Below are 25253 nucleotides of genomic sequence, written 5' to 3' on the forward strand. Positions count from 1 at the left end.
TACACTCAACCTCCTCGAGGGCGCCGACGTCCAATTCCGCCGCGAGAACCGCCTCGATATCGCTCTCGTAAAGAACCTCCCAATTGCTCTCATTTTCCTCCCAGCTGCCGATATTCCCACCTTTGTTGGCGAAGGCCGTTGCGATCTCGGAATCACCGGATGGGACCAAGTTCAGGAACACGATGCTTCAGTTCGCGCCTACAACCAACTGCGACGCAGCTCAGTTGACCTGACTTCCACTGAGGACAAGGTTGCTGGCTCTGACATGGTCATGGAGCTGGGCTTTGGAAGCTGCAAGCTCCAGGTTCAGGTTCCCGAGAAGGGCCAGTACAAGACCCCCCAGGATCTTGTTGGCAAGACCATTGGGACTAGCTTTGTTCACCTTGCTGCCGACTACTTCCTCAAGCTCGAGCAGGGTGAGAATGCCGACGGCGAGCTGTCGCCCCGTAAGATGCGCACCAAGATTGTAGAATTGAGTGGCAGTGTCGAGGCTGCTTGTGCTCTCGGTGTTGCTGAGGGTATCGTCGATCTCGTTGGTATGTGACCGACCTTGTCTGTGGCCAAGTGCAATCAATGACTAACAACAAATTTCTAGAATCCGGAGAGACTATGCGAGCTGCTGGCCTCAAGGCCATTGATACTGTGGTTGACTCCACTGCCGTGCTCATCAAGTCGAGAACGCCCTCCAACCCCGAGCTTATCGACCTCATCACTTCACGTATCCGAGGTGTCATTACCGCGAAGAGCTATGTCCTTTGCCAGTACAACATAGAGCGAAACCGTCTCGTCGAGGCAACCAAGATCACCCCTGGGAAGCGATCGGCCACAGTCACAACTCTCGATGAGGAGGGCTGGGTTGCTGTCAGCTCCATGGTTGAGAAGAAGAAGATTGCTCTTGTGATGGACGATTTGACCCGACTGGGCGCTGAGGATATTCTTGTGCTCGATATTCACAACGCACGATAAATGGGGGCAATCTAGACTGAACGACTGTACTGGATCAGACATGAGGGCGTTGGTATGCATAGGTCGGTACCGGTAGGCATGGGTCTTATATGGGCAAATGGCGCTTTGGAAATTCAATGGCTGACTGGATATGGGCTAAGACAAGTTAAAATAGATGGAGTAAAAACGTATAGCTGTCTGGGATACATGTAGATTCGCCATGTTACCTTTGCTGTAATACGATTTTACCATTGATACTTTTGAGTGATGGTCTTTTCTTCATTTTCCCGATGCAGACGATAGAGTTGTGCCTGGGCTTAAGTTTGAGTGGAAAAGATCGGCGCTGCATACGTCGTACTGCTATGAGGCTGATTGCTGTGAAATGGTGGCTTGGCAAAGAGCTGAGGATAATATACACTATCCATGCAGGTGAAAGCTATGTCAGCCATGGCTGAGCATGAGTAGTGCTGTGCTGTGTTGTGCTGGCGCTTTCCTTTCGACCTCCAAGGATTCTAGAGAGCTTCTTCCCTGCTACTTAGTTTCTTAGGAACATGGATCTAAGGTTGGAAGCTATGCTGGCTCCAATGGCTAGAATGAAGTTGTGATGATCGGGAGGCTCGGGTGTCTTGTGGGTGTTGAGACAAGGCGATGACCTCACTCCTCACTAGGGCGGCTACGTAACTGGAAATGAGCCACAACCGTACTCAGCTCATCATAGTTTTGCTTATTGTCTACATAGATACATGCCAATTCATTTACTCACTGATTGAATTTTTGGATCAAATACCCAGACAACTTCTTCTTTGTGTCTTTGCATTTCATTCTACTGAATGCAACACTGAGCCAGCAATCCTTGACGTTCGTTACTACTCGCTTTAATTATACCTATACTTGCAATCATGGCCAAGATCGGTCCTTCGCCAGAAAATGCTGGTAATCACCAGCCTTCAACTCTCTACTCGGTATGTTTTGAGTCTATGTTTCTATCAAAAATTCTTTCAATGTTATTTCTCTTATATGAAGATGGGAAACATCGCTGTTCCCACGTCGTCGATATAAACGAAATGAAACGAACAAGGTGGTTAACATAAATGCCCGCCTGTAGCTTGTCATGACACCAATCAATATTACCGTATTCCTCCTCTCACTTCTTCTGGTCGATTTTCGTCATACTGCCGGTCGCAATAACTTCTACGCTACGGGTAGCGAGCAGGCAAGATGGATGCCTCGATGGCTTCTTCAGCCCTATCAACATATTGGACACAGCGACCACGATGCTCATGGTCGCTGGCATTATCACAGCAAGCAAAAGAAGCTCATGAAGATGGAAGCAGAAGAGGCCTTTCAAATGAGGTCCACCGTGCTCGTCTTCATGGCAGTGGCTTTGGCTCTGGCCACGAGCGCCGTGTGGCTCGCGACAAGCAGTCTGTATTACGGTGTCACTGCTCTTGTTGAGCATCAGAGCAACAATCAAACCACCCCGTTGCTTTCGAGGGTGTGAACAGCCGATCGTCCATCCATAACGGAGCCGAGCAGGGAAGCAACAACGGACACCACCCTGCGTTTCGCGGGGTGCCATCGCATCGTATCATACCATTTTGCATTATGCATGCCCATCACAAGCCAGCACATTCATTTATCGATTCTTGGACATTATTCGGACGATCTTGATCCCTTTACCTCTTGATACTTCTAATGATGGTTGCAGCATTGCAACAGCAGAAGAATTCGCTTGCGTCATTGTCCCATGAGTGGACGTTTTAGCAGCACCATCACGTCACGATGCACTGACTGGCTTTGGAATGTCGATCAAAAGTGGCATCCGCATCGCTACGACTGTTGACATCGACGCGGGTATTTCAGGGGTCTCTGTGGACCGTGATATGCGTTTCGCACCCCTGCATAACTCACAAGCGAAGGAGTGCATTGCTACGGGTTGCAAGTGTCAACAATTATCATGAAACCGGATGTTTTGGTCCTGCAACATGGGAAGAGGCAGCAAAAGTTTGAGTGGTTTTGGATCTGAATTTGAATTTGAATTTGAAGGTGGAATTGAAATCCAGCAAGACTTTATGTCTAGATGTCATACCGAAAGGTGACTCGGCAAGAATTGAATAATAAGAAAACCAAATATACCACAAACGCCTATCATGTTAGATTTCCATTTCTGATTTGACCTTTCAGAGACTTGAGGCAAGGCCAATACAACGTTGAATCCCCCTACAAAAGTACATTCCTTAAACATTGAAACCGTTAAACAGTAAATCTTCCGCATTGAATCATCAAGAGAGTGGTTAACACACTATCCGATACGCTCCTCTACGCTGCCCCAGTAGACAATGGGCCTGGGCTCGAGGAGACTCAGTTCACTCCCGAAACTCTTACGCTCAGCTTCTAGGTTCAAGAGGGAAGGCTGGCGAGAGATGACGCTGTTGATGGTAGCGGCAGCAGATGAACCCATCGTGTTAACAGATGAGTATGATGCTTGTGTGGAAGTGGAGGCTGAAGAGCTGCGGCGTAGGGAGTTGCGCAGACGAGAGGGTGAGAAGCGAGAAGCCATGGTTTCAAAGCGGGTGTTGTGAGCCATTTTGTGGTATTTTTGATGATATGATTGGAAATGCAGTATTATGAAGGTCTCGCTTGTATGAGAGTGTAGTGTCGTATTATGTGATGTTGATGCTGATGATGATAACGACGGTGATGATGGTTCTTTTTAGTCGTGTAAAGTGCGTACTGTCCAGCAGTTGTCGTGTATAACGTGGTAAATCAGATTCTGGAAAGAGTGAACGAGGTCAAAGGATAGTAAACAGAGGCACAGCCTTTAGTATGTTTCTACCGACGACTCTTTGTGTTTATCAACGAAAGAATGAAAAATGTTTCTTTGGATGAATGCAAAGGCAAGACAGACAAAGCAAAGAAGAAAGGCGTCGTGTCTTTATCTAGCTTCAATAGACTACTATTAACGCAAGACCCGGAAAAAAAAGGATCCTCCTGGGCGCCATCGCACCGTCCTTGTCGTTTGTATCAGGATTGCCAAGGGTCGTTGAGGACGGGAATGTGGGTGCACGCACGGATCATTTCAACGTCGTGACTATCAGCTGAAACAGTCGTTCGCAAACTATTACTACGAAAGCAAGGATTCTCTGTCGCAGGCAGATACATAGTGCACTCTTGGGTTGATCAAACAAGCCTCACCACCAGACATGGTTGGATGATTAGCTGGATGTTGCGTGCCGTGGCACGGACTGCGTATATACCGTCTTGTGCATAAAAAGCAGATGTCTATTTTTGATCGACCGAAACAAAGTCTTGTACCTAGCCGGGACCACCCTGTTTGCCTCCCCCTTCGCTCTAAGCCTTTAACACTGACCTGGAACGCCGTACCTAGGTTTGAATCATGCCACGAGATGAATCCATCGTCCTGAATTTGGCTTCCATTCAATGCATTGCCATATTGTTCCATTAGAATAGAAAGTAGAAACAAAACGCCTTGCAATATTTTCGTCTCATATCAACTGATGTATACAGCATCCCGTACCTATCTTCTCTTCCATTACGCCTTGCGGCTTCATCATCAGTCAAAGCCGTTGTAGCCGTTCTATGACCTGTTCTGTGTCTGCCTGACTGTGGCACTTCGGCGAATGCTTTCGCCCCAAACCGAATCGTCAAGCATTCCCCGGACTTGCAAAGGGCTGGTTGGGTCCAAATGGTTACTCTCACGTCCTGTGGGGGCTGAGGTTCTCGCTTGTGCTGTAGGCTGCTGAGGCTCGTCCTCTTCAATCTCGAAACTGAAAGCTGAAGGTTGGGTAGGCACCGTTGGTGATGGAGGTGCAGCTCTGGGGAAGCTGAGAGGGTGACTCCATGATGTATCGTGCAACGACAGATCCACAGACCCTAACCAATTGCGTGGCTCTCCTGCGTCGACGCTTGACGGGCGTGAGGCTGGTGAAAGAGGAGATCTTGACTCTGCTCTGCCGGTCTCATCCTCACTCAAATCGTTCTCGACCATGATCTCCGGGATATTCAACTGTGGCACGGCAGTCATCCGCGCCGATTGCTTGCGCATCAAGTGCTTCTTAAACTGTCGTGTGTAATATCTATAGTGGTGTTAGTGGCTAAACAAGTCTCCTCAAGCTCATGCTTTGTAACTTACAATGTATCGAAGAAGCCCAAGACCACGCCACGTCTAACTTGGTCGTCAACTCGTTGGAGACGTGCTCGACGTCTCAGAAATTCTTCGAGCCTGTGCATTCAGTTAGAACCGAGACCAACGGTGCAGTCTAGATTGAAGAACTCACCTCAAACTCTTGTTGTCGCTGATAATGTTATAGTGAGCCAGAATCATCAGCACACTCGTGAAAGAAATGCCCCTGTCTGGGTCTGCAGAAACTAAAACTTCCTCGTAGAAAGTATTGAATCGCCGGCGCTGATGGCGGACCTTTTCCGAGTCAATGCGCCTCAGCCTGGCGTTTAGCTTGTTCAAGTCGATCCCGCTGAATCCACTTGTTGTTGCAATCGAAGAATGGTGCGTCAGTTTCACATCGTCCCTGATGTCCTCCAGGATGGAGTGAACACTGTCCTCAGGATCGTAAATACGCATCTGGAAGACGCCTGATAGCTCGCCCAGCAGCCGAGGGAAAGCCGCCTTTGTGATGTATCCAGTGCCCGCCGGGTCCACGCTACGCCATGCTTCTTTGAACCGTCGTATCTCATCTCTATCCACAACTGCCATGCCACTCGAACGCTGGAAGACATAACTGAAGCTTTCGTAAATGAGTGACACAAACAGGTTCACAAAGATATACATGCTGACAATGTTCCAAGCAATGAAGAGAATTCTTGCCCATGATTTGCTGCCACAATCACTGTTGAAGAAATTGCCTTCATCGATAACGCAAAGCGGTGGTTCGATACTGGCATAGTCTTCCATGACCGCGTTCCATCCTTCACCAAGACTCATCCTGTACAAGAGAATCAAGGCTTTGGGAACGGTCCTGAAATTGACGTTTGCACTTGTCTCCGCTCCGAACCGTGTCAAGCTGAAAGCTTGAGTCATTGCAATAGCGAAAACAAGGAAGAATACCAGCCAGGTCGCAAGCAAGTTGCCAATTACCGTCAGACTGGCTGCCGCAGTCTTGAAAAGCTGATCTAGCGCGTCGTTTCGGGGAATGAGCAATAGCACGATGGCTACCAGGAAAACCTTGTGAAGCTGGACGTATGCTTCCAGTTCAGTATCTGAAACCAAGAGGGCAAAGGTCGAAACAAATGCGCCAAAGACAATGAAAAGCGAGTACAGGTCCCACGAGCTTCGCCTGAACCGCACCCAGCCTAGACCAATGATGCGAATAGCGATGTTGACAGTATATGCCATAATGAAGGCGAAGAAAACAAAGTCACGGTATCTTGTCCACCACCACGGCTCGTCGGCGAACTCTGAAACAAGAACAATCAAGTGCAGTACCAGAATGACTGTGATTGTCCGATACCACTTGCCCTTCTTCTCAATAGCTCTTTTGTGGCACCACTTCTTCCAGCTCTTTTCAGAATCATCATAAGAGCTTTTAGAAGGCGAAATCTGACGAAGGATCTTGCGCAATTCGAGCCACGAGCGCTGCTCAGCTGTCAGATAGGCCACGCCAGTCTGCTCTGTATAGTTACGCATGAACACAGAGATGAACAGTGTGAGTACGAAGACGGTCGCCAACAGGTTGAAAATGACAATGAAGACAGCATTTCCCTGTGAGGCCAGGTCAGAAGGTTGTTTGAACGGGCCGGTTATGGCCTGTACAGCGAAAGATACATCCGTCCATCCTTCCTGGCTGACAATCTGGAAGAGGATGAACAAAGATGAGCCGAAATCGTCAAAACTGTAGAAAGGGTTTGCAGCAACACGCGGGGCAAGCATTGGCCAATCATCACTGAATGGCGTGCTTGCAAACTCGCCGAAGCAGTTATCCATCGTGTTGATTCCATCACTACCATCATTGCAAGATAAAAGTAGTCCGTTGAATAAGTTGAGGCCATAAATGGCAGCCGGGATAAGCAAAGACAAAGAAACGAAGGCAGCCTGTCAAATTCCATTAGCAAAAGGCACGATTACAAACAACGGGATACAACTTACGCCTAAGATCTTCCACCAACCAACAATAATGAGATCATGGAAGGTATTTCGAGCGCTATTGCTAACATTAAGCAGGCGGAGGGCACGAAGGGCCTTGAATGCACCGATGGCTCTGGAAATAGCGCCATCGTTGATGAGAAGCGTGACAACATTGATCCAGAGGGTCACTAAGACAATGGAGTCCATGAACCCCCACGAGCTGCGCAAGAATGCGTTTGGGGTCCACAAGAGTCCGTCTGCAATGATTTTGATGCCGGCTTCCACTGTAAAAATGACGGCAAAGGCCATATCAGTCCAGATGTACCAGTTCCTAATACTGAAATCGTGCTGTTCTTGATATTCCTTCTGGTAAAGAGGAGTGGTGATACATGCAAGGATGACCATGGCCGCGATTGCGGTATAGACGAATATCGTGAAACAATACCAAAGCACGGTATCAGGCACCACGCCATCGATTCGTTCGATACCACGAGAAGGGCCAACAACCCGCTGACAAAGCCGGCGCAGGCTGTTGTTGGGCGTGAACATATACAATGAGTTGTTGTAGTTGGGATACTTGGCAAGATATTCTCGCTGAGCTCTTCTTCGAGTCATCGTTGCAGACATAGCCTGCTCGGCCATCTGTCGAGGATCGGAGGTATCGTTCGCACCATCAAATCTCAGGCTCGAGTAAAACGGATTCGGTTCCCTATCGCTGAACCAGTCTTTAATTTTCCCCCAAACTGCGGAAAATCGGCCGGGCTTGATCTCACCACCCAAAAGCGTGGTTGCGCTTCTAACAGGTCCATGGTGTTCCGGTTTTGGGTTCATCTGATCGTCCAAGAACTCACGAACAACCGCATCTTTAAGGAGCATCTCGACCGTCGCAGGCCCATAATCGAGAGGGTCCTTATTCTTGCGATATTTCGAAAACCCAAAGATAGTTGAGAGGGCTAGGTTACTGGAAGAGGCACCAAGATCACGCCTTTGAAGGAAAGCCTTGACTTGCTGAAGCCGCTTCTCATCCTCAGACACATCAAAGTTCTCTTGAATGACAGCAATGAACATATTGACGAGAATGAAAAACGCCACAATGAACCATCCAATCAATAGGATAGCTCCGACCCAAGCAGTGTTTTTGTATCTTGTATAGGATGTGACAGTGTAGAGAATCCCTGTCCAGTTCTCACTCGTCAAGATCTGGTACATACCTAGGAATGAATTGTAGATGGTGTAGAACGAAATGCGATTGAGTTCACCATCATCGTACAAAGGTATCTGACCCCTGAATAGTTGCGCAGCAAAGATGGCAACTAAGAAGGTCATGAGAAAAACAAAGAACATCAGGTTTCCAATACCAGCAGCGTTTCCCAGAACGAGCAGAATGAGCTCTCGTGTCACAGGTACTGCCAGAACGATGCGGTAAACTCGCAAAATTTGGAAAACTGTCAACCACCAATACCCTCTTGTACGGCGAATCGGAGGTATTAAGATAATAGAGGTAATAATGGCGAGCCCCAGATCAAAAATATTCCGCCAGCTTTTGTGGAAATAGTTCCAGTCAGTAACAATCCGAATGATCATTTCTATATCAAGAAGGATGGTGACAATAATTTCTGCCGTGTCAATGATCCGTGCTCTTTTCGATGACATGGTTGCGCTACGGCAAGCCTGGCATATTAGCCCAAAGGCAATAACAAGAATCCAAAATGCCCTGGTTTTGTGGTAGACACGTTGTAGCGACGATGTGCGGCGAACCCTTTCATCTGAATGAGCTTGAACGGGCGGTTCTTCACTGACTGTGAATGCACTAGCCTTGCTCTCTTCTCGAATAACTTGGAAGGACGATGTGATGACGGCGATGAGCAAATTCGTGAGCCAAAGCATCATGATCATGGTTCCTGCACCGAAAAAGAGTGCAGCTTGGAAATAATCAGAGCTCATGGTCATGTACATGAGGTCGGTGAAGGTATTGGCGCTCATGATAACGAAAACTAGTTCCAGGGAGTTGAAAATGTTATCAAAGTTGACAGTACCGTTATATGGGTTGGACTGTTGAAGGCAAATGGAACCTCGAGGGCACAGAAATCCTTTCCCTTCTTTGGTCCCATTTATGAGGTCTGTCAAGGACTCCGAGTTGTTGAACTTGAGCCAAGGCATGGTCTCTCCTGTCTGATTTTTCAAGTAGCCGCCACAAAAGGCATCCGAATTCGTGTACGAAGCATCTAGGTTTGTAGGCTCAAGCGGATCCAACCAGACACATTGCCGCATCAGACTTGCTTTAAAGCTTTGCACGCCAATGATGGCAAAAAGTAGCCAAAAGAACGTGATGAGAAAAGCGACACGGGCCAGTAGCGGAGTCGCTTTCTTCAAACTCCGAAGAATGATCTAGCAACTTATAAGTTCATTTCCACAACTCATCAGTCATCTCGTACTTACCGCAGTACCGTTTGTCAATGCCAGCAGTCGCAGAATCCGCAAGCAACTTAACATTCGAAACGCATATATGTCATGTTTCGTTTCGAGTCCAGAAACGCTCAACCAGAAAGTGATCCAATACGAAACGACGGCGACAAAGTCAAACCGGTTAAAGGAGTGTCGTAAGAATGCCCGGCGAGCAAGTTGAAACCTCTGGTGTTCTTCCAAAGTTCTTGGTAGAGCCTGCTGACCCTGCATGAAGGTCGTGAAAGAACGAGAGATCGCCGATGGTTCTGGGTTGTATTGCGACGCCTTTTTTACGGACTTGATACGCTCGGGCTGGAAAACGGCACGATATTGATCTGCTATTGCAGCTCGAATACCACGCTTGCGATCAATCGTGCTGTACTCTGGCGCATTGAGTATAAACCCAGACACTATGATGCGCGTAATGATCTCGAGAGTGAAAATTATAAAAAGTGCAAGCATGGCCCAGTCGATAGCATGCTTGCCCCATCGATCAGGGCGACCTTTCTCAAACACATTTGGGGCAGACTCGACTGCTAGAAGGATTGCCTGCAAGACAATCAAAAGCAAAAGAAAAGGCTCGGTATATGGGTTGACTAGAAGATCGCAAAGTCGCAACCGCAATGGGTTATTTGGTGAGAAAATGCCCAATGATTTTCCCTTCAAAGGGTTAGGCAGAGGTGGTCTTGGTAGCTCTGGGTCTTCTGTTTCTTCCACACCGAAGCGTGGCTGCGTGGACTTTTCGCTGGATGAGCGAACCAATTGCGGTTGGTATGAAGTATCGGCGAACATCGAATTCACAGTATCCCGGTTCCTGTCTTGACTATGTCCAACGGGCGAACGTGAGCGATGCCTGGACGCCCGATGATCGATAACCTCAGTCTCTCCGCTGATATTGACGACACGTTGTGACATTGCCCGAACGATAGATCCAGCGCGCGACAAGGCACCTGATGTAGAAGGCGACCTAGGTCTTGGGTACTCATTTGGGTTGAGGGAAGCACCAAAGTTACGATTTCGAGTAGACCCATAGCTGGCTCTCAAATCCTCGCCCAGACTTCTTGTGCTGCGGCCGCGAGAAGGGCTGTTTTCCACGCTGGATACGGTCTGAAAACTATCTCGATTCCGGCTGTCCAGGTTATTGGCGGACAATGAACCGGAGATGGGCTCAACACCAGCTGTCAACGGCACTCGATCGGATTCGGCGTAATCGGTACTCGGCGCATCTTCGACATATGGAGCAGGAGGGTCGTAGGTACGGACGGGCGTAGAGGGCAGTGGTGGACTTGGTTCATGATGATCCATGCCAGGCGGCAAAGCAGCTTGCAGTGCCATGGGATCTATGGGCGATCCTGGGCTAACATCGTCGTTGAAGTGATCATAGGGCTGATCCCAATATGTCGAGATACCAGGAGCATTAGCAGACATTTGAGGAGTGTCGAAGGAAGATGAGGCCGGCTGCTGGTAGAAAAGCCCGGCCTGGGTTTGGGAATTGTCGACATGCGATCCATCTAGATCTTGCAGCGGGATAGACTGACGGCGCGCAGGGCGCCCGTCTTGATCCCAAGAGTTCGAAGACATGGACCAGCAGACAAGGGACTAATAATCGCCAACGAGGTCCAATGTCAAAAAAGGTTGGATATATGGAGGCCGTCACGGCAATAAAGCATCGTCAATGCTTCAAATGATAAGCGACGTATATAATATGGTTTGCATTAGAGGAAGAAGGTTAGCCAGACTGCTGGGTTCTTGCACCCTTCTCTCACTTCTCAGGAGTGCTAAGATACTACCTAGGATTGTGACAGTACAACAGCTCCAACGCACTGTACGACGGCTTCCTTCATCTTTTGTGGTGAAAAGCCGACCTATGCTTTTTATAGAACTACCCGTTACAGTGTGGGGATTTTAGTCCCCTGAAGTACATGTCGTAAGCTCTATCCATGCAAGGCATGTGGTTGTGGCTGACTGCGCCACGATATGTGGATCATCTCGCGACCTCGGAAACACACTAAACACGCTTCGAACATTTGTGACGCGACTGGATATCGTCCTTACATCGACATCACCATTTTTTTTTTCAATCATGCCGTCTCGAAAACGCCCACTTGCAGCCATTGACGGCGATGATGGCGAAAATGAGCCGTCCTTGCAGCACCGTATTCGAAATATGTGGCAGTTTGCGAACCTATGCCAATGGATCTATATCTTTGGCAAGGCTGCGAAAATCGACGAAGCCATTGACGTCGAGGTATGGCCACAGATGAGCCCAGATCCTCTTTTTATCATCCGTATCATTTACTCATTCCACTTCGCAGGAGATTGAGGCAGAGTGCCTGAAACCAAACTCGATCATGTTGGCAGATATTGCCCTTGCTCTTCTCAAACTCGTTTCGTCGCATCGCGGTTTAACGTATGTTCCACCATTTGATGCGCAAATCTTATTGCTAACTCGCAAGCATAGGCATGACATCTTCGACGATCAAATGCGCAAGCAGTTCTCGAATAAATCGCCGAATTACAATCCTTTTGGTACTACTGATGCACCCCTGAAATTCAACGACTTCGATATCTTTACAAAGGTTGGCTCTTTTTTATACACCTTGCGCGGCTGAGCACCGAAGACTAACATATTTTCCCTTAAGATTAGGGTCATGCAACAGTTGACGCAATGGGTGATGATGCATCCTGAGCGGATCCGCGATAAAATGGAAGAGCAAAAGGATGCCGAGCAAACAAGTTGGGCAAGTGAATAGTACCATACGGATACGACACTTACTAACATACGTGCAGCGGATAGAACCCTACGGTTGGGATTCGAATGATCGAACGTACTTTGTGCTCGACGACAACCGAATATACCGACTTACAGAAGCCCCACCAATCGTCAAAACAGCCAAGCCCAAGAAGTCAAGATTATCATATGGCAGCCGACGCTCAAGTAAACGAAGACGCAGTAATATGAACGCCGAAGAAGAAGCGACCGAAACAGATCAAGAAACGAAGGATGAGACGCCTTCAGAAAACGACGGCCTCGGCGGGATGACATGGGAATGTCTTGCTGTAACCTTGGACGATGTACGAGCTGTTGTTGACAGTTTCCGTAAGACTCGCGACGAAAACGAAAAAATTCTACGAGACCAGCTAGAAGAGCATCTCGTTCCGATTTTGGAAAGGCAAGAACAATCTCGACAACGGAGGGAACTACAGCGAGACCGCGAACTGGCAAATGCAGCCAAAATGGCAAACGCGAAACGATCGAGTCGAATTGCTGGAAAGATTGAGCAGCAGAAACATGATGAACATATTCGAGAAGAGGAGCGACAGCGACGAGAAGAAGAAGCAAACAGACAGCGAGAAGAGCTAGCACAAACCAAGAAGGAAAAGGAGCGCGACAAACGCATGATCTCACGAGAACAGCGACTGCGAGAGCGAGAGACCCGGCGTATTCAACACGAGGAAGAACTTGCGCAACTCTCAGAGGACAGCAAGAATCTTTCAAGCAGTGGACGTGTTTCCGAGCGTCGTCTCAAAGTAGAGATCGAAAGAAACAAGCAGGCTTTGAAAGAGCTGGAGGAGGAAGAAGACGACTGGATCTTTGACTGCACCTGCGGTCTCTATGGCCAAGTCGATGACGGAGCTCACAGCGTAGCCTGTGAGAGGTGTAATGTCTGGCAGCACAGTAAGTGTATGGGGCTTAGCGAAGAAGCCGCCGACCAGCCAGAGTTTCATTACATTTGTACGTCTTGCACTCGTCGTGAGCAAGAGGCCAAGCGACCCAGACCAACTATCAAACTGAAACTCAACCGTCCGACCAGTTCAGGCACAGAGCCAGAGAGGCGTGGGTCTTTGGGTCACGATGGATCGCTTGCCAACGGGGAGCAGTTCCGGAGGGTTGACAAGACATCTGATGGAAGTCGCAACACAGTCAAAGACAGCGTTGAAGACGGCTTGGCCTTGTTGGCCACTGCGCATGGCGCTACTGCAAATGGCGCCGACTTCATCAATACAACGATTGACGCCCGCTCAGGACCGACCAGGGGCTTGTTCGGCACACCCAAGATGACACCGGTGATCCCGGCACCTGTTAAGCTAGATGCTAGCTTTCAGGGCAGCCCTTCAGGTAGCGTGGCCATGACCAGTCCAATGACGTCTTTCCGAACTCCCAGCCCTTCTAAAGGCATGGACAGCTTTCAAGGGGATAAGACAGTTGAATCAGCGTTGAGTACACCTCAGATCAGTCGCGAAATTTACAGAGCAGCACATGAACAGAATGGAACACTACCCTCTACCGCTGGGCTCTCTCCGACAAAGCACTCGCCCCCTCGTCCGTTAGATTCTGCCAAGTCAAACAGATTCAAGGCTGCTACTCCAATATTACCTCCTATCGCACTATCGCCGTCCCCACAGCATCAGATTCTGACACCGCCAACCAAGCACTCAGAGCCACCAAGACCGTTCGAAAACCGATGAGAACTCCAAACACAGAACTTTGGTAAGGCATAGGTCTACAAAACGCCACAGCTGCATCAACCAATGCCAAAACCTCGTTTAGGCATGGCACGGATGTTTTTAAGCCGCTCTAACAGTTGATCTGACAGCCAATACCAGGCGAACATTAACGAAACAAACCGACCTACTGCTCTTATTGGAGAGACGCAATGGTATTCACAGACATCGCTTGTCATGGGACCTCAAACGAGACTGATTTTAGCACAACAACACCACTTTACCTTATCTGTATGAATTCTAATGTCGTCCTCAAGATCAAATCAGGCAAGTGAGCGACCAACAGGAGTTATGGTCGAGCGTACTGCGCCAACGCGAAACGCGAATGGCCGAACCCATACCGAAAATAGGGTGTCAACTAGCAACACCATACCATTGAAACATGGTGGTCAGGAACAAATGGTCAAAGCTTGCGAGAAAGAGGCATGTTTCTCTTTTGGGCGTCAGGGCAGAATAGAACAGAATAGTCCTGATGGAAGGAAATGATCTACCAAAACAGAACCAACAGACCAGGCTAGGACAGGGATTGATGAGGCTGGACAAGTATGGACTATCTGGTTGGTCAATTGTTCGGCTACCGCGACATCAAACAGACGTTTACCAGCAACACCGCTTGTGGCCGCGTGGTCCCAGTTATCCGGCACTTGAAGCAAACATACTGCAGCCACCCATTGAACAAACCTGGAGGTAGGTAGCAATACAAGACAGAAAGAAAACAGTGATGCATCAAGCAGGGATTGTGAGAATACCTCACCAGACAACGATATGTGTATGTTGCTAAACCAAAGACCAGTTGTGGATAATAAATTAATTAATCGAACCAGCCAAACTCCTTGTCTACGTGTTTTACTATCGATGTGAATAAAGTCCGAAGCTAAGTTGGGATGACAGATGACGGAGAGGGGCACGTCAAAGGAATGCGCCATGGCTGAACTAGCGGCGTGCGAATAGGGCGATGCAGGGAAGCACAATCGAAAGCATGACATTCTAGTTCTATTGAATGGATTGCGGCTTGACGCCAAGCGGGCCTATCTCTTAAACTCATAGGGTCTCTATTCTGACCTATTCTTTGACCTGGCCCGGGCGTTGTGTGGTGGATGGATGGTCGGCCAACGACACATGAAGATGCAGCTTGGAGAGATCAACCCTTGGGCAACGGCCTGCATTGCGGTCTGTTTCCTGACATTATGGTCGTCTGCTCCGCTTCTCTTTGAACCAAAACGTTGCTTGTCTATTTGTGGGCATGGTCCTGGCGTTGTAGACAAGTCTAGGGTATCAGAGTGTCCCCAGACATGATGTACATACAAAACCACATGCGGCGGCTCTCAAAGAAACATAACAAAGGGAACTCTACTATGTCTTCTATCTTCAGGGCCGCATAAGACCAATATCTACTTTCTAACACCAGACTTAACTCTCCAACCACATTGTGCTTCGTTGCGGAATTCAGGCTACTTTACCAGACTTGGTTGACACACTGACACATTCTCTTTTCTACCAACTCCATCAACATCAACACCGTTGATATTAACAACACTTGCTTGATCCTTCTACCTGAGCCTTACCCAATCGTCTTTCGACCAGAGTCAAAATCGTAGACAGTGGCAGGAGCATTGCGACATGCAACAACACATACTACCGACGCCGCCATCGTCCTCTGACGGCTTCTCTCAACAACCAACGGCCATGACGGACGCACACACCTCGCACACTCAAGGCACCATGAGTCCAGAACAAAGTTTCGCTGGCTATCCATATGCCACGCGATATTCCACTCCCGTTCGTGAGGATGACTCTTCAGTGTACGAGCCATCGACAGTCTACTCTCAAAGAAGCGATGTTTCATTTGTAAGTGTAATATCCCTTGAATAACATGTTCGAGACTGACCTTGGACAAAAAAAAAGATAGGTTACGGTGGAGGCCTAGGAATTACCAGTAATCCATATGGACCTTTGCCTGATGAAGTTGGCTACAATGTAAGTAAGACTCAGTATGTGTCGAGTATTAAACTGACTCAACAGGCTCACCTTCCGTATACCCCTGAGGCATCACCCTCAGCGCCCTGCCAAACTAGCGAGGCCATCACAACCCGCAGTGGGCTCAGCATCGCTAAGAAGTCGCTCACGACTAGAACACCAGCCGTGAAAAGTGGCCGAGTGCAGAAGAGAAGCCGCGCTGAGAAAGCCAAGAGTGCATCTAACATTGTTTCGAAACCACTTTCCGAATCTGCTAAAGACTTTCCCGACATCCACGTTGCTGATATCGAGACCTTTGTCAATCGGTCTGCCGAAACAAGACTCTCGGAAACTTCACGCAACAAAAAACAAGGACAGATCAAGCGCCCTATGAATGCCTTCATGCTTTACCGAAAAGCATACCAGGACGTTGCCAAGACGCAGTGTGCTCAAAATAACCACCAACATGTGTCAAAGGTCTGTGGTGCAGCATGGGTCTTGGAACCAGTCCAACTCAAAGAGGCATTCGATCAGTGGGCTAGGATTGAGCGTGTGAACCACCAGCGAGCACACCCCGGATACAAGTTCACGCCCTCGAAACCGAAAAAGGCCAAACAGGGCGAGGATGGAGATGAGGAGTATTCGGACAACGACTCAGAATGGAATGGCGGGCGCGGGCTTTTCAACGCAGCGCGGAAGTCCAGGTATCGTCAAGTCTCACGACTGGGCGAAGCCTCTCCTACCGCCTTTGATGCCGTTAACAGCTCTATGGGCGATCCATCGACCGCACCCTACCATGATGTGTACGCTCACCCCCATCATGGTAGACCTCATGTTCTCCCATATGATCAGGTGGTGTCGAACCCATATGGCATGAGTATGCGCCAGTACAACGGCCTAGGCATCAGCAGCGAGATGACTAGCAGAGCTGCTTCCCCTGTAGAGTTGGAATACTCGATTCATGGCCTGGATGGGTTCACCCACAACTACTACGGTGCCCCCCTATCAACTTTTAACAATGCACCAACTCCTCTGTTCGGGTCAAATCCGTATGACACATACGACGGGCTCCCCGCAGGTGCTACCCCATTGGGACAAGAAGGTTGGATTCCGCAGATGGAGACTGACCACGACATGATGCCTGTGGCGGCTGGGTATGAAGAAACTACAGCACAAGACGCTTACCTCAAAGGCAACAAAGACGATTGGAAAGTTGAAGTGATGGATGAACCAGGTCACTTTGAGGATTGGTATGCGCAGACCGAACAAGGTCTCCAGTGATAGGCGTTTGAGAAACTTTGTAACAAATTTCCTTGAGTATCTTTTGGGTAGGCAGGCGGTTTTGGATATGATACAATATTGAGCGAGTTAGTTATCAGTTATCTTTAGACAGTGATTTCCTATTGTGTGTATTATTAGAAAGGGAAGAAATGCGAAAGTCTTATTGAATATCAAATGGATCCTGTTAGGTTTTGAACGCTTTTAAATTAAAATTGTCGTTGTACCATATAATGGACGCAACTCATGAGGTTGGTATTGAACATGACATGAAGTTGGTCACTTGCTGTTGTGGGTGTTGGTGGAGACTATGGAAGCTTAGTCATTGGTCTTTGGTCTCTCATCCATGTCATCGCAACTCTAGCCAACACTTGTCTTCAGTGTATCTATTCCAAAACGTCACCTTCGAGATCACCCAGCTTCGACACAGCATGACTTGGATCTCCAAAACCGTAACCGTAACTGGTCTTGTTCTTCTTGCGCACGCGTAAGTTGATTGTTACTTTCTCAATACCCACAAGCTAATAGCCGTCCCAGGTGCTACTCTGCGCAGGAACACTCGGCCATCTCATCAGCATCCGTGCACCATGGCCAGCCGCAACCGCTCGCAACACACTCCCTTCCAATCGATATCTCCATCGAAGCCTTGGTAGCAACCTTGGTAGTCGTTTTGGGTCTGGTTATGGGAACACCGCAGCTTCGACCGATCAAGTGGCATGAGTGGGCTGGAAAGATTGAGCGCGAAGGAGAGGCTGGTTTTGTGAATGGCAGTGGTGAGGTGGAGAAGGACTACCGCGGAAACCCTTTCAGTTTACTTGAGACGCGACCTGGATTCATCGATATTCGTAAACAACGACGCGAATTTACGAACTGGGTTAAGGCTGAGGAGAAGTAAGGACAGCAATTTGTATATTTGGTACAATACAAATGACACTTCTTGCTCCTGCCATCCTACAACACCAATACCATGATGGCGTCGTCTAGCGACGCAGAGAATTATGTGACCTTTGACTGCTCATGGAAATATGTATCGGCGAATGTCCAATAGGTCATGGGAAGCAATTATCGAAGCGAGCAACGCAAATTCTCGCCCCATAAATGTTTCGAGATCAATACGCTCTCAATCATTGTGTATTACTTGTGATCAATGGAGGGTGCGTCAATAATGGACAGTCGAGTGAAGGAAGGTGGTACCTGCACTGATGTGTAGAAATTCGAGCTCCTGCCATCGTCATATCCTTCCTTCCTAACCACCAAACCCGCCAACCTACCTACCTCCCATAGAAGACAGGGAGGCCCATACCTAAAGCAAATCCAAATGTGTAAGGGGAAAGCGCCAGCATGTCGAACTGTGTCGGTTTGTCCTGCCGCGATTCGCACGACCAATGTTCACTCTCGATCCTGTCATGCCATATTCCTTTTTACCATCGCCGGGCAGCTCTCCTCTTCGTCAAGAGCTGGTAGTACTCAAGGGACGAGAATGCCCAGAACGTCAGGTTCGAGTGCTTCTAGCTCCAGCGGCCGAGCCCGTGGTTGGGGTCGAGGTCGTAGAGCTCTGGGAGGACATGCTTCCACGCGTAGGAACACACGAAATTCATCTTCTCAGTCTGGTTCTTCGCTACGCTCGAGTCCCAATGGCCATAATCTAACTCGCCACTACTCAGATATACCCGAACTACCCATTCCCCACGAAGAACAAAATCCTCGAAGTAGCAGCGAGCCTGTCCAGCATGAAGTAGTCATGGCCATGGACATGAAAGACGATTTGACGATCGGATGTGCATATTTTTCCACTGCAGATGGAATCCTTCAAGTTTCAGAAGACATTTCTGCAGCTTCCTTGGACATTGCGGGACAGTTTCTCATCCATGCTCAACCAAATAATCTTCTTGTGTCGGCAAGGGCACCCGTGAGCTTTCGGGACCACCTTGAGAAACTCGCTAACCCAAGAGGCAAGTGACTTGGCATGACTTTCTTAGCTATGATGAGGGACTAACAAATAAGTTAAAGATGCTACAAGCGGCATTATTTTTCGAGGATTACAGTCTTCCGAGTTCTCGATTGAAACGGCACATGAGCGGCTCGTGGGTTTGAACTCCCAAGCCCTATCATCTACTGGTATCGTGTTCTCAACCGGTATGGAAGATGAAGCCAACGAAGAATCAATACCGGGACATCCGTTGCCCGAATCGTGTGCGTTCCGGTCACTTCGATACGGAGGGTGTATAAATATGAACAGTCCTGTCTCAGTAAGTAAAACCCCATTGAGATTTTGATTATATTGACCTTGCCTAGGTAGGATGTGCTGGCGCCTTGCTGGGTGATATTCTTCGTCGAAGGTCTGCTGGCTTTCTCCCTGACGGGCAGGTAGCCGGTGTTCTCTTCCGTGTTGCTGACATCCGCATGTTCTCACTTTCGTCATATATGTACATCAGTAACGATACTCTTTTGTCATTACAAATCCTCCAAACTGAAATGCACCCCAACAGCCAGGCATGGGGATCCGATGCAAACCAAAGCAATTCAAAAGAGAGTCTTTCGGTTTATGGCCTGTTTCAACATCTAGCTTCTACACCACAGGGTCGTACACAATTGCGTCGAATATTTCTCCGGCCCTTGCTAGACATCAATATCATTTCAGAACGGCAAAGGTCCATTGCAGTATTACTGCAACCTGAAAATGCCGATAAACTGCCACAGTTGGCATCAACTCTCCGCAAGATCCGTAATTTGCACACCACGTTCGCACAGCTCCGAAAAGGCATTGAGTTCCCTTCTGCTGGGCAGTCTTTCGATAAAGGAGTATGGGGAACTATTCACAGGTTTACGACACACGCCCTGACACTGAGGGAACTCATAGCATCACTCAATGGTGGTTCCGATGTGGTTCTATTCAAGCAAGTGAGTTCCCCATATCACGAAACTATAGGGCTTCAACTGAAGCTATGCTCTCCAGGCAATTGAGGATATCCAGCCGCCTGGTCTGGTGGCTGTTAAGGAAATGATCGATAAAACAATCGACTTTGAGCAATCCAAGGCATGTCGTCGATCGTCAGTCAAGGCCGGGATCGACCCTCAGCTAGACGAACTTAAACGACAATACGACGGCATGGATAGCTTCTTGACAGAGGTCATCAACCACGTACATCGTGAATTGCCGGACTGGGCACGCAAGTATGTACAATCGTGCATTTTCTTACCCCAAATCGGGTTTCTCACAGTAGTGGGACCAAACCCTGATACAGGGGATGGGCTTTACGAGGGAGAAGGCACTACTCTCGAAGAATGGGAGAAGGTGTTCAATACGGACGGTGCAGCATGCTACAAGAACAGCTACATGCGAGAGCTGGATGAAGAATATGGAGACATGTACTGCCAAATCGGGGGTAACACAGCCATTCTCGCTTTGATATCAGGGGCTAATCATTCACAGATCGAGAAGTAGAGATCATCCATGGACTGGTCAACAAAGTGCTAAAGCATGAGGAACCTTTGCTTTCAGCATCAGACATGTGCGGCGAGTTTGATGCAATACTTGCACTGGCTCTTGGTGCTGAAAAGTACAATTGGCGGGGACCGCAGGTCGTGGAAGAAAGCGTAATCCACATCGAAGAAGGTCGTCACCCTTTACAGGAGCTTGTTGTACCGGCTTTCGTCCCAAACTCCTGCCACCTCTTTGCAGGGCCACGACGCACTCCAGAAGTGCAAGATGACTCGCCCCAGGCTATAATCCTGACAGGCCCAAACCACTCAGGCAAGAGCGTGTATTTGAAACAAACGGCTATTATTGTGTACCTTGCTCACATCGGCAGCTTTGTACCAGCCACTCATGCTATCATTGGGCTTACAGAGAGTATTCTTACCTGCATTTCACCTCGAGAAAGTATGTCTGGGGGCGAAAGTGCGTTTGCGAGGGACATGAAACAAGCCGCTTTGTCGATTAAGACATCATCACCAAGAAGTATCGTCCTTGTAGATGAATTTGGCAAGGGAACGAATGGTGATGACGGTGCGGCTTTGCTGGCTGCATTGTTGGACCACTACCTTTCACTTAAGTCTGACTGTCCCCGTCTTCTCGCGGCGACGCACTTTCACGAAGTATTCGAGAATAACTATTTGGCGCACCATATCAGCTTCAAGATTGCGCATATGAATGTAAGACTCGAACAGGAGGCCTCACTTGTAGACGACCAAGTCACTTACCTGTTCAACCTCGAGTATGGCCACAATACTTCTAGCTATGGAGGTAGGTGTGCAGCTCTGAATGGCGTGCCGAGTCTAGTCGTCGACCGTGCTGAAACTGTTTCCCAACTGCTTGCCCGCAATGAAGACTTGGGTGCGGTTTGTGCTCGTCTATCTCCAACGGATGAGGATGTCCTAGAGAAAGCAGAATTGACAGCGCGGCTCTTTCTCGCCCGATCATTCGACAATGGGGATGTAGATATATCGAGCGAGACTAGGGAAAACACCAGAGATTCTGTCAGGGATATACTGGAAGCAATACTTTCATGAAACGTTTGAGCAGACACTGCCATGGATAATCTTAATTTGACAAGAAGAGAGTTGTTCTTAATAGGTGGAAGGGATCAAGTTCAGTGATCGGCATGTGAGTTTCTCCATGTCATTGGAATGTAGTGCCTGGTGTCAGTTAATGGCTATATATATTATCTGAGCTTGATGCAGTTAGTATGGAAGAATTGAAGTCGTAATGCATGAGACGTGGAGAGTAAAACAAACATACTTTGAATTGAAGAGCCACCTTACAGACAGGAGTGGAAGCAGCTGGCAAATCGGATAGGATGGGATAGACTTTTTGTGCCAAATGCAGACACGAGGAACGTATCGTATTCTCTCAATGGCTGGTCGGGTTGTAGTTATGTACCTATGCTTTCGCCGGCCGGATTCCCTTTATCTACATACATCTTTGTAGGTTCCACTGATCATCAGCTGATATTAATTCCTTCGATGTCATGCTTGCGCTCTTGATAACGGCCAACTTAGAAGCGTGGGTAAGACGGTATAAGTCAGCACCGTTGTCTTTTGATCGATATTGTGTCGTGTTGACATAGCTAAGAAGTGCCAATTGCCAGACGGTCTAGACTATGCTGTGAGGAATAACGAAGCTTAGCAAGATTGAACCATTTTGTTCTCATTCTGCAGGTTCTACTCACCTGTTATATGAACCAGGATCAACTGAGTGATTATCGTGGTCAACAGAGAGCATTGCATCAAGTATCAATTTAGTTTAGGAGGAGCGTCTGACAGAGAGAACGATAGAAGATGTTCAAATATATAAAAAGTGCCAACCGTTTAATATAAGCCAGATTGCAATCCTATATACAACATAAGCACGCTTCATAGCCCGCAGTTACTTTAGCCTGGGGCGCTCATTATATGATTCATCAATTGGCCGTCAATCACTGTTACCGCCACGTCAGTGCCCCCTCTCAGAGCAATTCTTTAAACTTGCGTTGTTTCGGGAAGCGTGAGTCTGTAAAGTCGGTCAGTCGGGGATACAGCTGAGCCTGCAGCTCATAGTCTACAAGTGATGGCCGTCCGCAATGGCAAACTGGCGTTTTCCTGGATTTAGACTAGGAAACTGAGGAGCGTGATGCCTGCACTGAGACTGGCAACCCACAAGCCAGGGCTGTTAGAAGACGACGCATGGTTCCCATAGTCTGAACAGTCAGCACTGGAAACATTGCCACAAGCACGTGAACTCAAACTTGAGCAGACAGCAGTTGCTGAGGAAGAGCCCAAAGCCTGTCCACCGCCCTCAACGGTGGTGCCTCCGCCGCCGGGCACAACGATGGTGACACCATATTGACCTCCGTCACCAAGGTAGTTGACGCATTGATCATAGTTCTCCCCGCAAGCACTAACTGCAGAAGTGCACGAGGCCTCGTTCTCGAAGGTCGCTGCGGCATAGGGGAAAGCGAAATATGAATTGGGAACGAAGGATGGTGAAGCGGTTGCTGCGCCGGTAGCCGAAGCTGGAGCTGTGCCTGTACATATAGCCCTACGGATCGTCAGCAAAGCCATTTAGCAAGGCGCACACGTAGATGATACTCACCCAGATGGGCAACAGGCCGGTTCGTCGTCGGCGTCAACAGCGCATGTTTGGCCGTTTTGACAACAAATGTCGCGGAATCTCTCGCCAAGCTCCTCAGAGCACCGAAATGTGTTGGCTGGGCATGAATCGTCTCGCTTGAAGATGACTGATGCCGGTGGAATGTAGGTCGGATAGTATATCGCAGTCGAGGTTGCGGTCGCTATTGCTGGAACCTCTGGAATATTCTGTGCTGATGTTGAGGCTGCGACAAAAGCAAGCAAGAAGCAACTATAGCCAAGCATGGTTGAGAGAGGGCGCCAACACTGGCACAAAATGCGTACGTAGGCAGGAATTGAAGAAGCACGCAGAGTCGCAAGATTGGGACTCTCTGCTACAGGTCGTATGTATCGTTTGAGCAGTACGTGGAAGTCGGAATGCGAATTTGTAGAAAGGAAGCCCCAATAAAATCCTCGTACTCTCTCACCTTTTTAGTTCACCCTTCCTCTTGCTATGCTTCCTTGTAAGCTTCCAGGCTTCTAGCAAGGGGTCTGGGATACTATTCAGTGGGGTTCTCACCAAAGGCCTGGCCCATAACGTCAAAAGCGCAAGGTTGTACAGCGACGGCGCAGACAGACAGCCTAATCGATCACCTTGCAAGGTTATTTATGTCCTTGGCTGCTTGGGCAACACGGCACAGGCACATTGAGGGAAGCATTGAGCTGGCGGGGAGTCTAGTCCAGACTTGGAATGATGTCATTGGCCAATCCAGGTAGTTTAGTTGGCTCAGCAACTCGTTGAACTCATTTGTCTCCAAACTACTAAGTGTGAGTGTGATATAGTTACTAAAACAGGTATACCGTAAAGCACTAATAACTAATGAATTCCATGGGATTATATGACAGTCTCGGTTTATTGCCAGGCACCTCGCAATGGCTGTTTGCCTCAGCACACTTTCTTCAGAACCCTCGAACATGTGCAAGGACCTGCCGCAATCGATCCAGCGCCTTTGTCTCGGGTACTGCTTCAGGGCCTCGAGCTTTGGACTCTTCGACTTCCCTGCGGGCCTCAACTATTAATGGTTCAATATCACCCCAGACATGGTCGGTATATCCAGCAAGGACGTTGCCCCACTGCTGTAACCAACTGCTTCTCGCTTGATCGGGATCAATTGTGCCCAGGTAGAGCTGTCGTTCAAGCTCTGCCTCAGATCCTGGCTGGTTTAGGAATTCAGGGTTGAAGTTTAGTAGATCGTCCAGCCTGGGACCAGAGGACGCCGAGTTAGCAGAGAAGAGAGCTTCTCGAAGCTTGGCTGCCGCTTCTGGTGTGAGGGTATCGCTATCACTCTCAGCAATCGGATCATGAGCTCCGACCAAAACAGCATCGAGTTCATCCGAATGGCCATCCAGCAGGCTAACAACGGCTGCACCATCCAGCTTCTCTTGTTGAATTACATCCTGTGATTTAGGTGTAGCTTTCAGGTGGTACGTTTGATCTCGTGCTTCTTGATTCAGGTTGGCATTGTTATTGTCGATATCCAGCGTGGTGTCGGCACTAACAAAGTCGTTGAATGCCTGTACAGAAGGTCCAGAATCCAGATTTGTCTTTGAGCGCAAGCTTTCAGCCTGAATTGATGATCGCAATTTGTGTGAGGATGCTTCACCTGTACTCGATGAGATCTTGCCAATGCTGTTGATGTTGCTGCCACTTGGGTCAGCTTTTCTCGCTGACTGTTGGCCGCTCAGATCTGGGCCGCTACCAAAAGCATCAAGAACCAGTCTCCCGGAAGCCTGAAGTCTGTCGGCAACTGAGTTGGACTCGTCTTTCGTTGTATGTTTTCCTTTGCCTTTCAAATCTTGTGGAGTATTATCCCCTGTGTGGGTTTCGGGTGGCTTTTGATCATCATGGTTCATCTTGTGGAATAACTTTAAATGGTTGTTGTAGCTTGGCACCCAGAAGAGCTGCCTGGGTATT

General features: G+C 48.5%; 10 protein-coding genes across 10 annotated transcripts in view; 6 read left to right on the top strand and 4 right to left on the bottom strand.

Moving 5' to 3' along the window:
* Positions 1-1181, top strand: part of FGSG_11938 (ATP phosphoribosyltransferase) — a gene marked incomplete at its 5' end in the record, with an annotated part of 1480 nt that extends 299 nt beyond the window's left edge. The window contains 2 exons of the mRNA XM_011318854.1: positions 105-536; positions 596-1181. Of these exons, the coding sequence (XP_011317156.1) occupies positions 105-536; positions 596-966 (803 nt within the window). The 3' untranslated portion in view covers positions 967-1181. The remainder of the gene's footprint in view (positions 1-104; positions 537-595) is intronic.
* A 543-nt stretch (positions 1182-1724) lies between these two features.
* On the top strand, positions 1725-3844 carry FGSG_01363 (uncharacterized protein). Its single transcript, XM_011318855.1, has 2 exons — positions 1725-1907; positions 2051-3844. Exons 1-2 carry the CDS (start codon positions 1845-1847, stop codon positions 2444-2446), a joined length of 459 nt encoding a protein of 152 aa, XP_011317157.1. The 5' UTR covers positions 1725-1844; the 3' UTR covers positions 2447-3844.
* Positions 3248-3532, bottom strand: FGSG_11939 (uncharacterized protein; the record flags this gene model as incomplete). The annotated part of the gene is made up of 1 exon (XM_011318856.1): positions 3248-3532. One exon carries the CDS (start codon positions 3530-3532, stop codon positions 3248-3250), a length of 285 nt encoding a protein of 94 aa, XP_011317158.1.
* Positions 3845-4543: 699 nt separating the features above from the next.
* Positions 4544-11071, bottom strand: FGSG_01364 (uncharacterized protein; the record flags this gene model as incomplete). Its single annotated transcript, XM_011318857.1, has 5 exons — positions 4544-5042; positions 5099-5188; positions 5244-7012; positions 7067-9433; positions 9485-11071. 5 exons carry the CDS (start codon positions 11069-11071, stop codon positions 4544-4546), a joined length of 6312 nt encoding a protein of 2103 aa, XP_011317159.1.
* A 502-nt stretch (positions 11072-11573) lies between these two features.
* On the top strand, positions 11574-15416 carry FGSG_01365 (uncharacterized protein; the record flags this gene model as incomplete). Its single annotated transcript, XM_011318858.1, has 5 exons — positions 11574-11738; positions 11806-12069; positions 12133-12231; positions 12281-13987; positions 14043-15416. 4 exons carry the CDS (start codon positions 11574-11576, stop codon positions 13958-13960), a joined length of 2208 nt encoding a protein of 735 aa, XP_011317160.1. The 3' UTR covers positions 13961-13987; positions 14043-15416.
* Positions 15417-15616: 200 nt separating this feature from the next.
* Positions 15617-17233, top strand: FGSG_01366 (uncharacterized protein; the record flags this gene model as incomplete). The annotated part of the gene is made up of 2 exons (XM_011318859.1): positions 15617-15844; positions 15902-17233. 2 exons carry the CDS (start codon positions 15617-15619, stop codon positions 17231-17233), a joined length of 1560 nt encoding a protein of 519 aa, XP_011317161.1.
* Positions 17234-17624: 391 nt separating this feature from the next.
* Positions 17625-18235, top strand: FGSG_11940 (uncharacterized protein). The gene is made up of 2 exons (XM_011318860.1): positions 17625-17717; positions 17768-18235. Exons 1-2 carry the CDS (start codon positions 17662-17664, stop codon positions 18123-18125), a joined length of 414 nt encoding a protein of 137 aa, XP_011317162.1. The 5' UTR covers positions 17625-17661; the 3' UTR covers positions 18126-18235.
* Positions 18236-18710: 475 nt separating this feature from the next.
* On the top strand, positions 18711-21742 carry FGSG_11941 (uncharacterized protein; the record flags this gene model as incomplete). The annotated part of the gene is made up of 5 exons (XM_011318861.1): positions 18711-19139; positions 19276-19479; positions 19526-20131; positions 20187-20616; positions 20664-21742. 5 exons carry the CDS (start codon positions 18711-18713, stop codon positions 21740-21742), a joined length of 2748 nt encoding a protein of 915 aa, XP_011317163.1.
* Positions 21743-22489: 747 nt separating this feature from the next.
* FGSG_01368 (uncharacterized protein) lies at positions 22490-23711 on the bottom strand. The gene is made up of 2 exons (XM_011318862.1): positions 23304-23711; positions 22490-23249 (listed from the first exon to the last, which is right to left on the bottom strand). The coding sequence occupies exons 1-2, from the start codon at positions 23582-23584 to the stop codon at positions 22817-22819; spliced, it is 714 nt and encodes a 237-aa protein (XP_011317164.1). The 5' UTR covers positions 23585-23711; the 3' UTR covers positions 22490-22816.
* A 527-nt stretch (positions 23712-24238) lies between these two features.
* FGSG_11942 (uncharacterized protein) lies at positions 24239-25192 on the bottom strand (the record flags this gene model as incomplete). The annotated part of the gene is made up of 1 exon (XM_011318863.1): positions 24239-25192. The coding sequence occupies one exon, from the start codon at positions 25190-25192 to the stop codon at positions 24239-24241; it is 954 nt and encodes a 317-aa protein (XP_011317165.1).
* Positions 25193-25253: the final 61 nt, after the last annotated feature.

This window comes from Fusarium graminearum, chromosome 1 (genome assembly GCF_000240135.3).
Source record: "Fusarium graminearum PH-1 chromosome 1, whole genome shotgun sequence".
Lineage (NCBI taxonomy): Eukaryota > Fungi > Ascomycota > Sordariomycetes > Hypocreales > Nectriaceae > Fusarium > Fusarium graminearum.

Coding starts and splice junctions, on each gene's coding strand:
- FGSG_01363 (XM_011318855.1), top strand. CDS start 1,845: ATGGCCAAGATCGGTCCTTCGCCAGAAAATGCTGGTAATCACCAGCCT. Junction 1,908..2,050: donor AGCCTTCAACTCTCTACTCG/GTATGTTTTGAG, acceptor GCCCGCCTGTAG/CTTGTCATGACACCAATCAA.
- FGSG_01368 (XM_011318862.1), bottom strand. CDS start 23,584: ATGCTTGGCTATAGTTGCTTCTTGCTTGCTTTTGTCGCAGCCTCAACA. Junction 23,250..23,303: donor CCGGCCTGTTGCCCATCTGG/GTGAGTATCATC, acceptor GACGATCCGTAG/GGCTATATGTACAGGCACAG.
- FGSG_11940 (XM_011318860.1), top strand. CDS start 17,662: ATGACTTGGATCTCCAAAACCGTAACCGTAACTGGTCTTGTTCTTCTT. Junction 17,718..17,767: donor CTTGTTCTTCTTGCGCACGC/GTAAGTTGATTG, acceptor TAGCCGTCCCAG/GTGCTACTCTGCGCAGGAAC.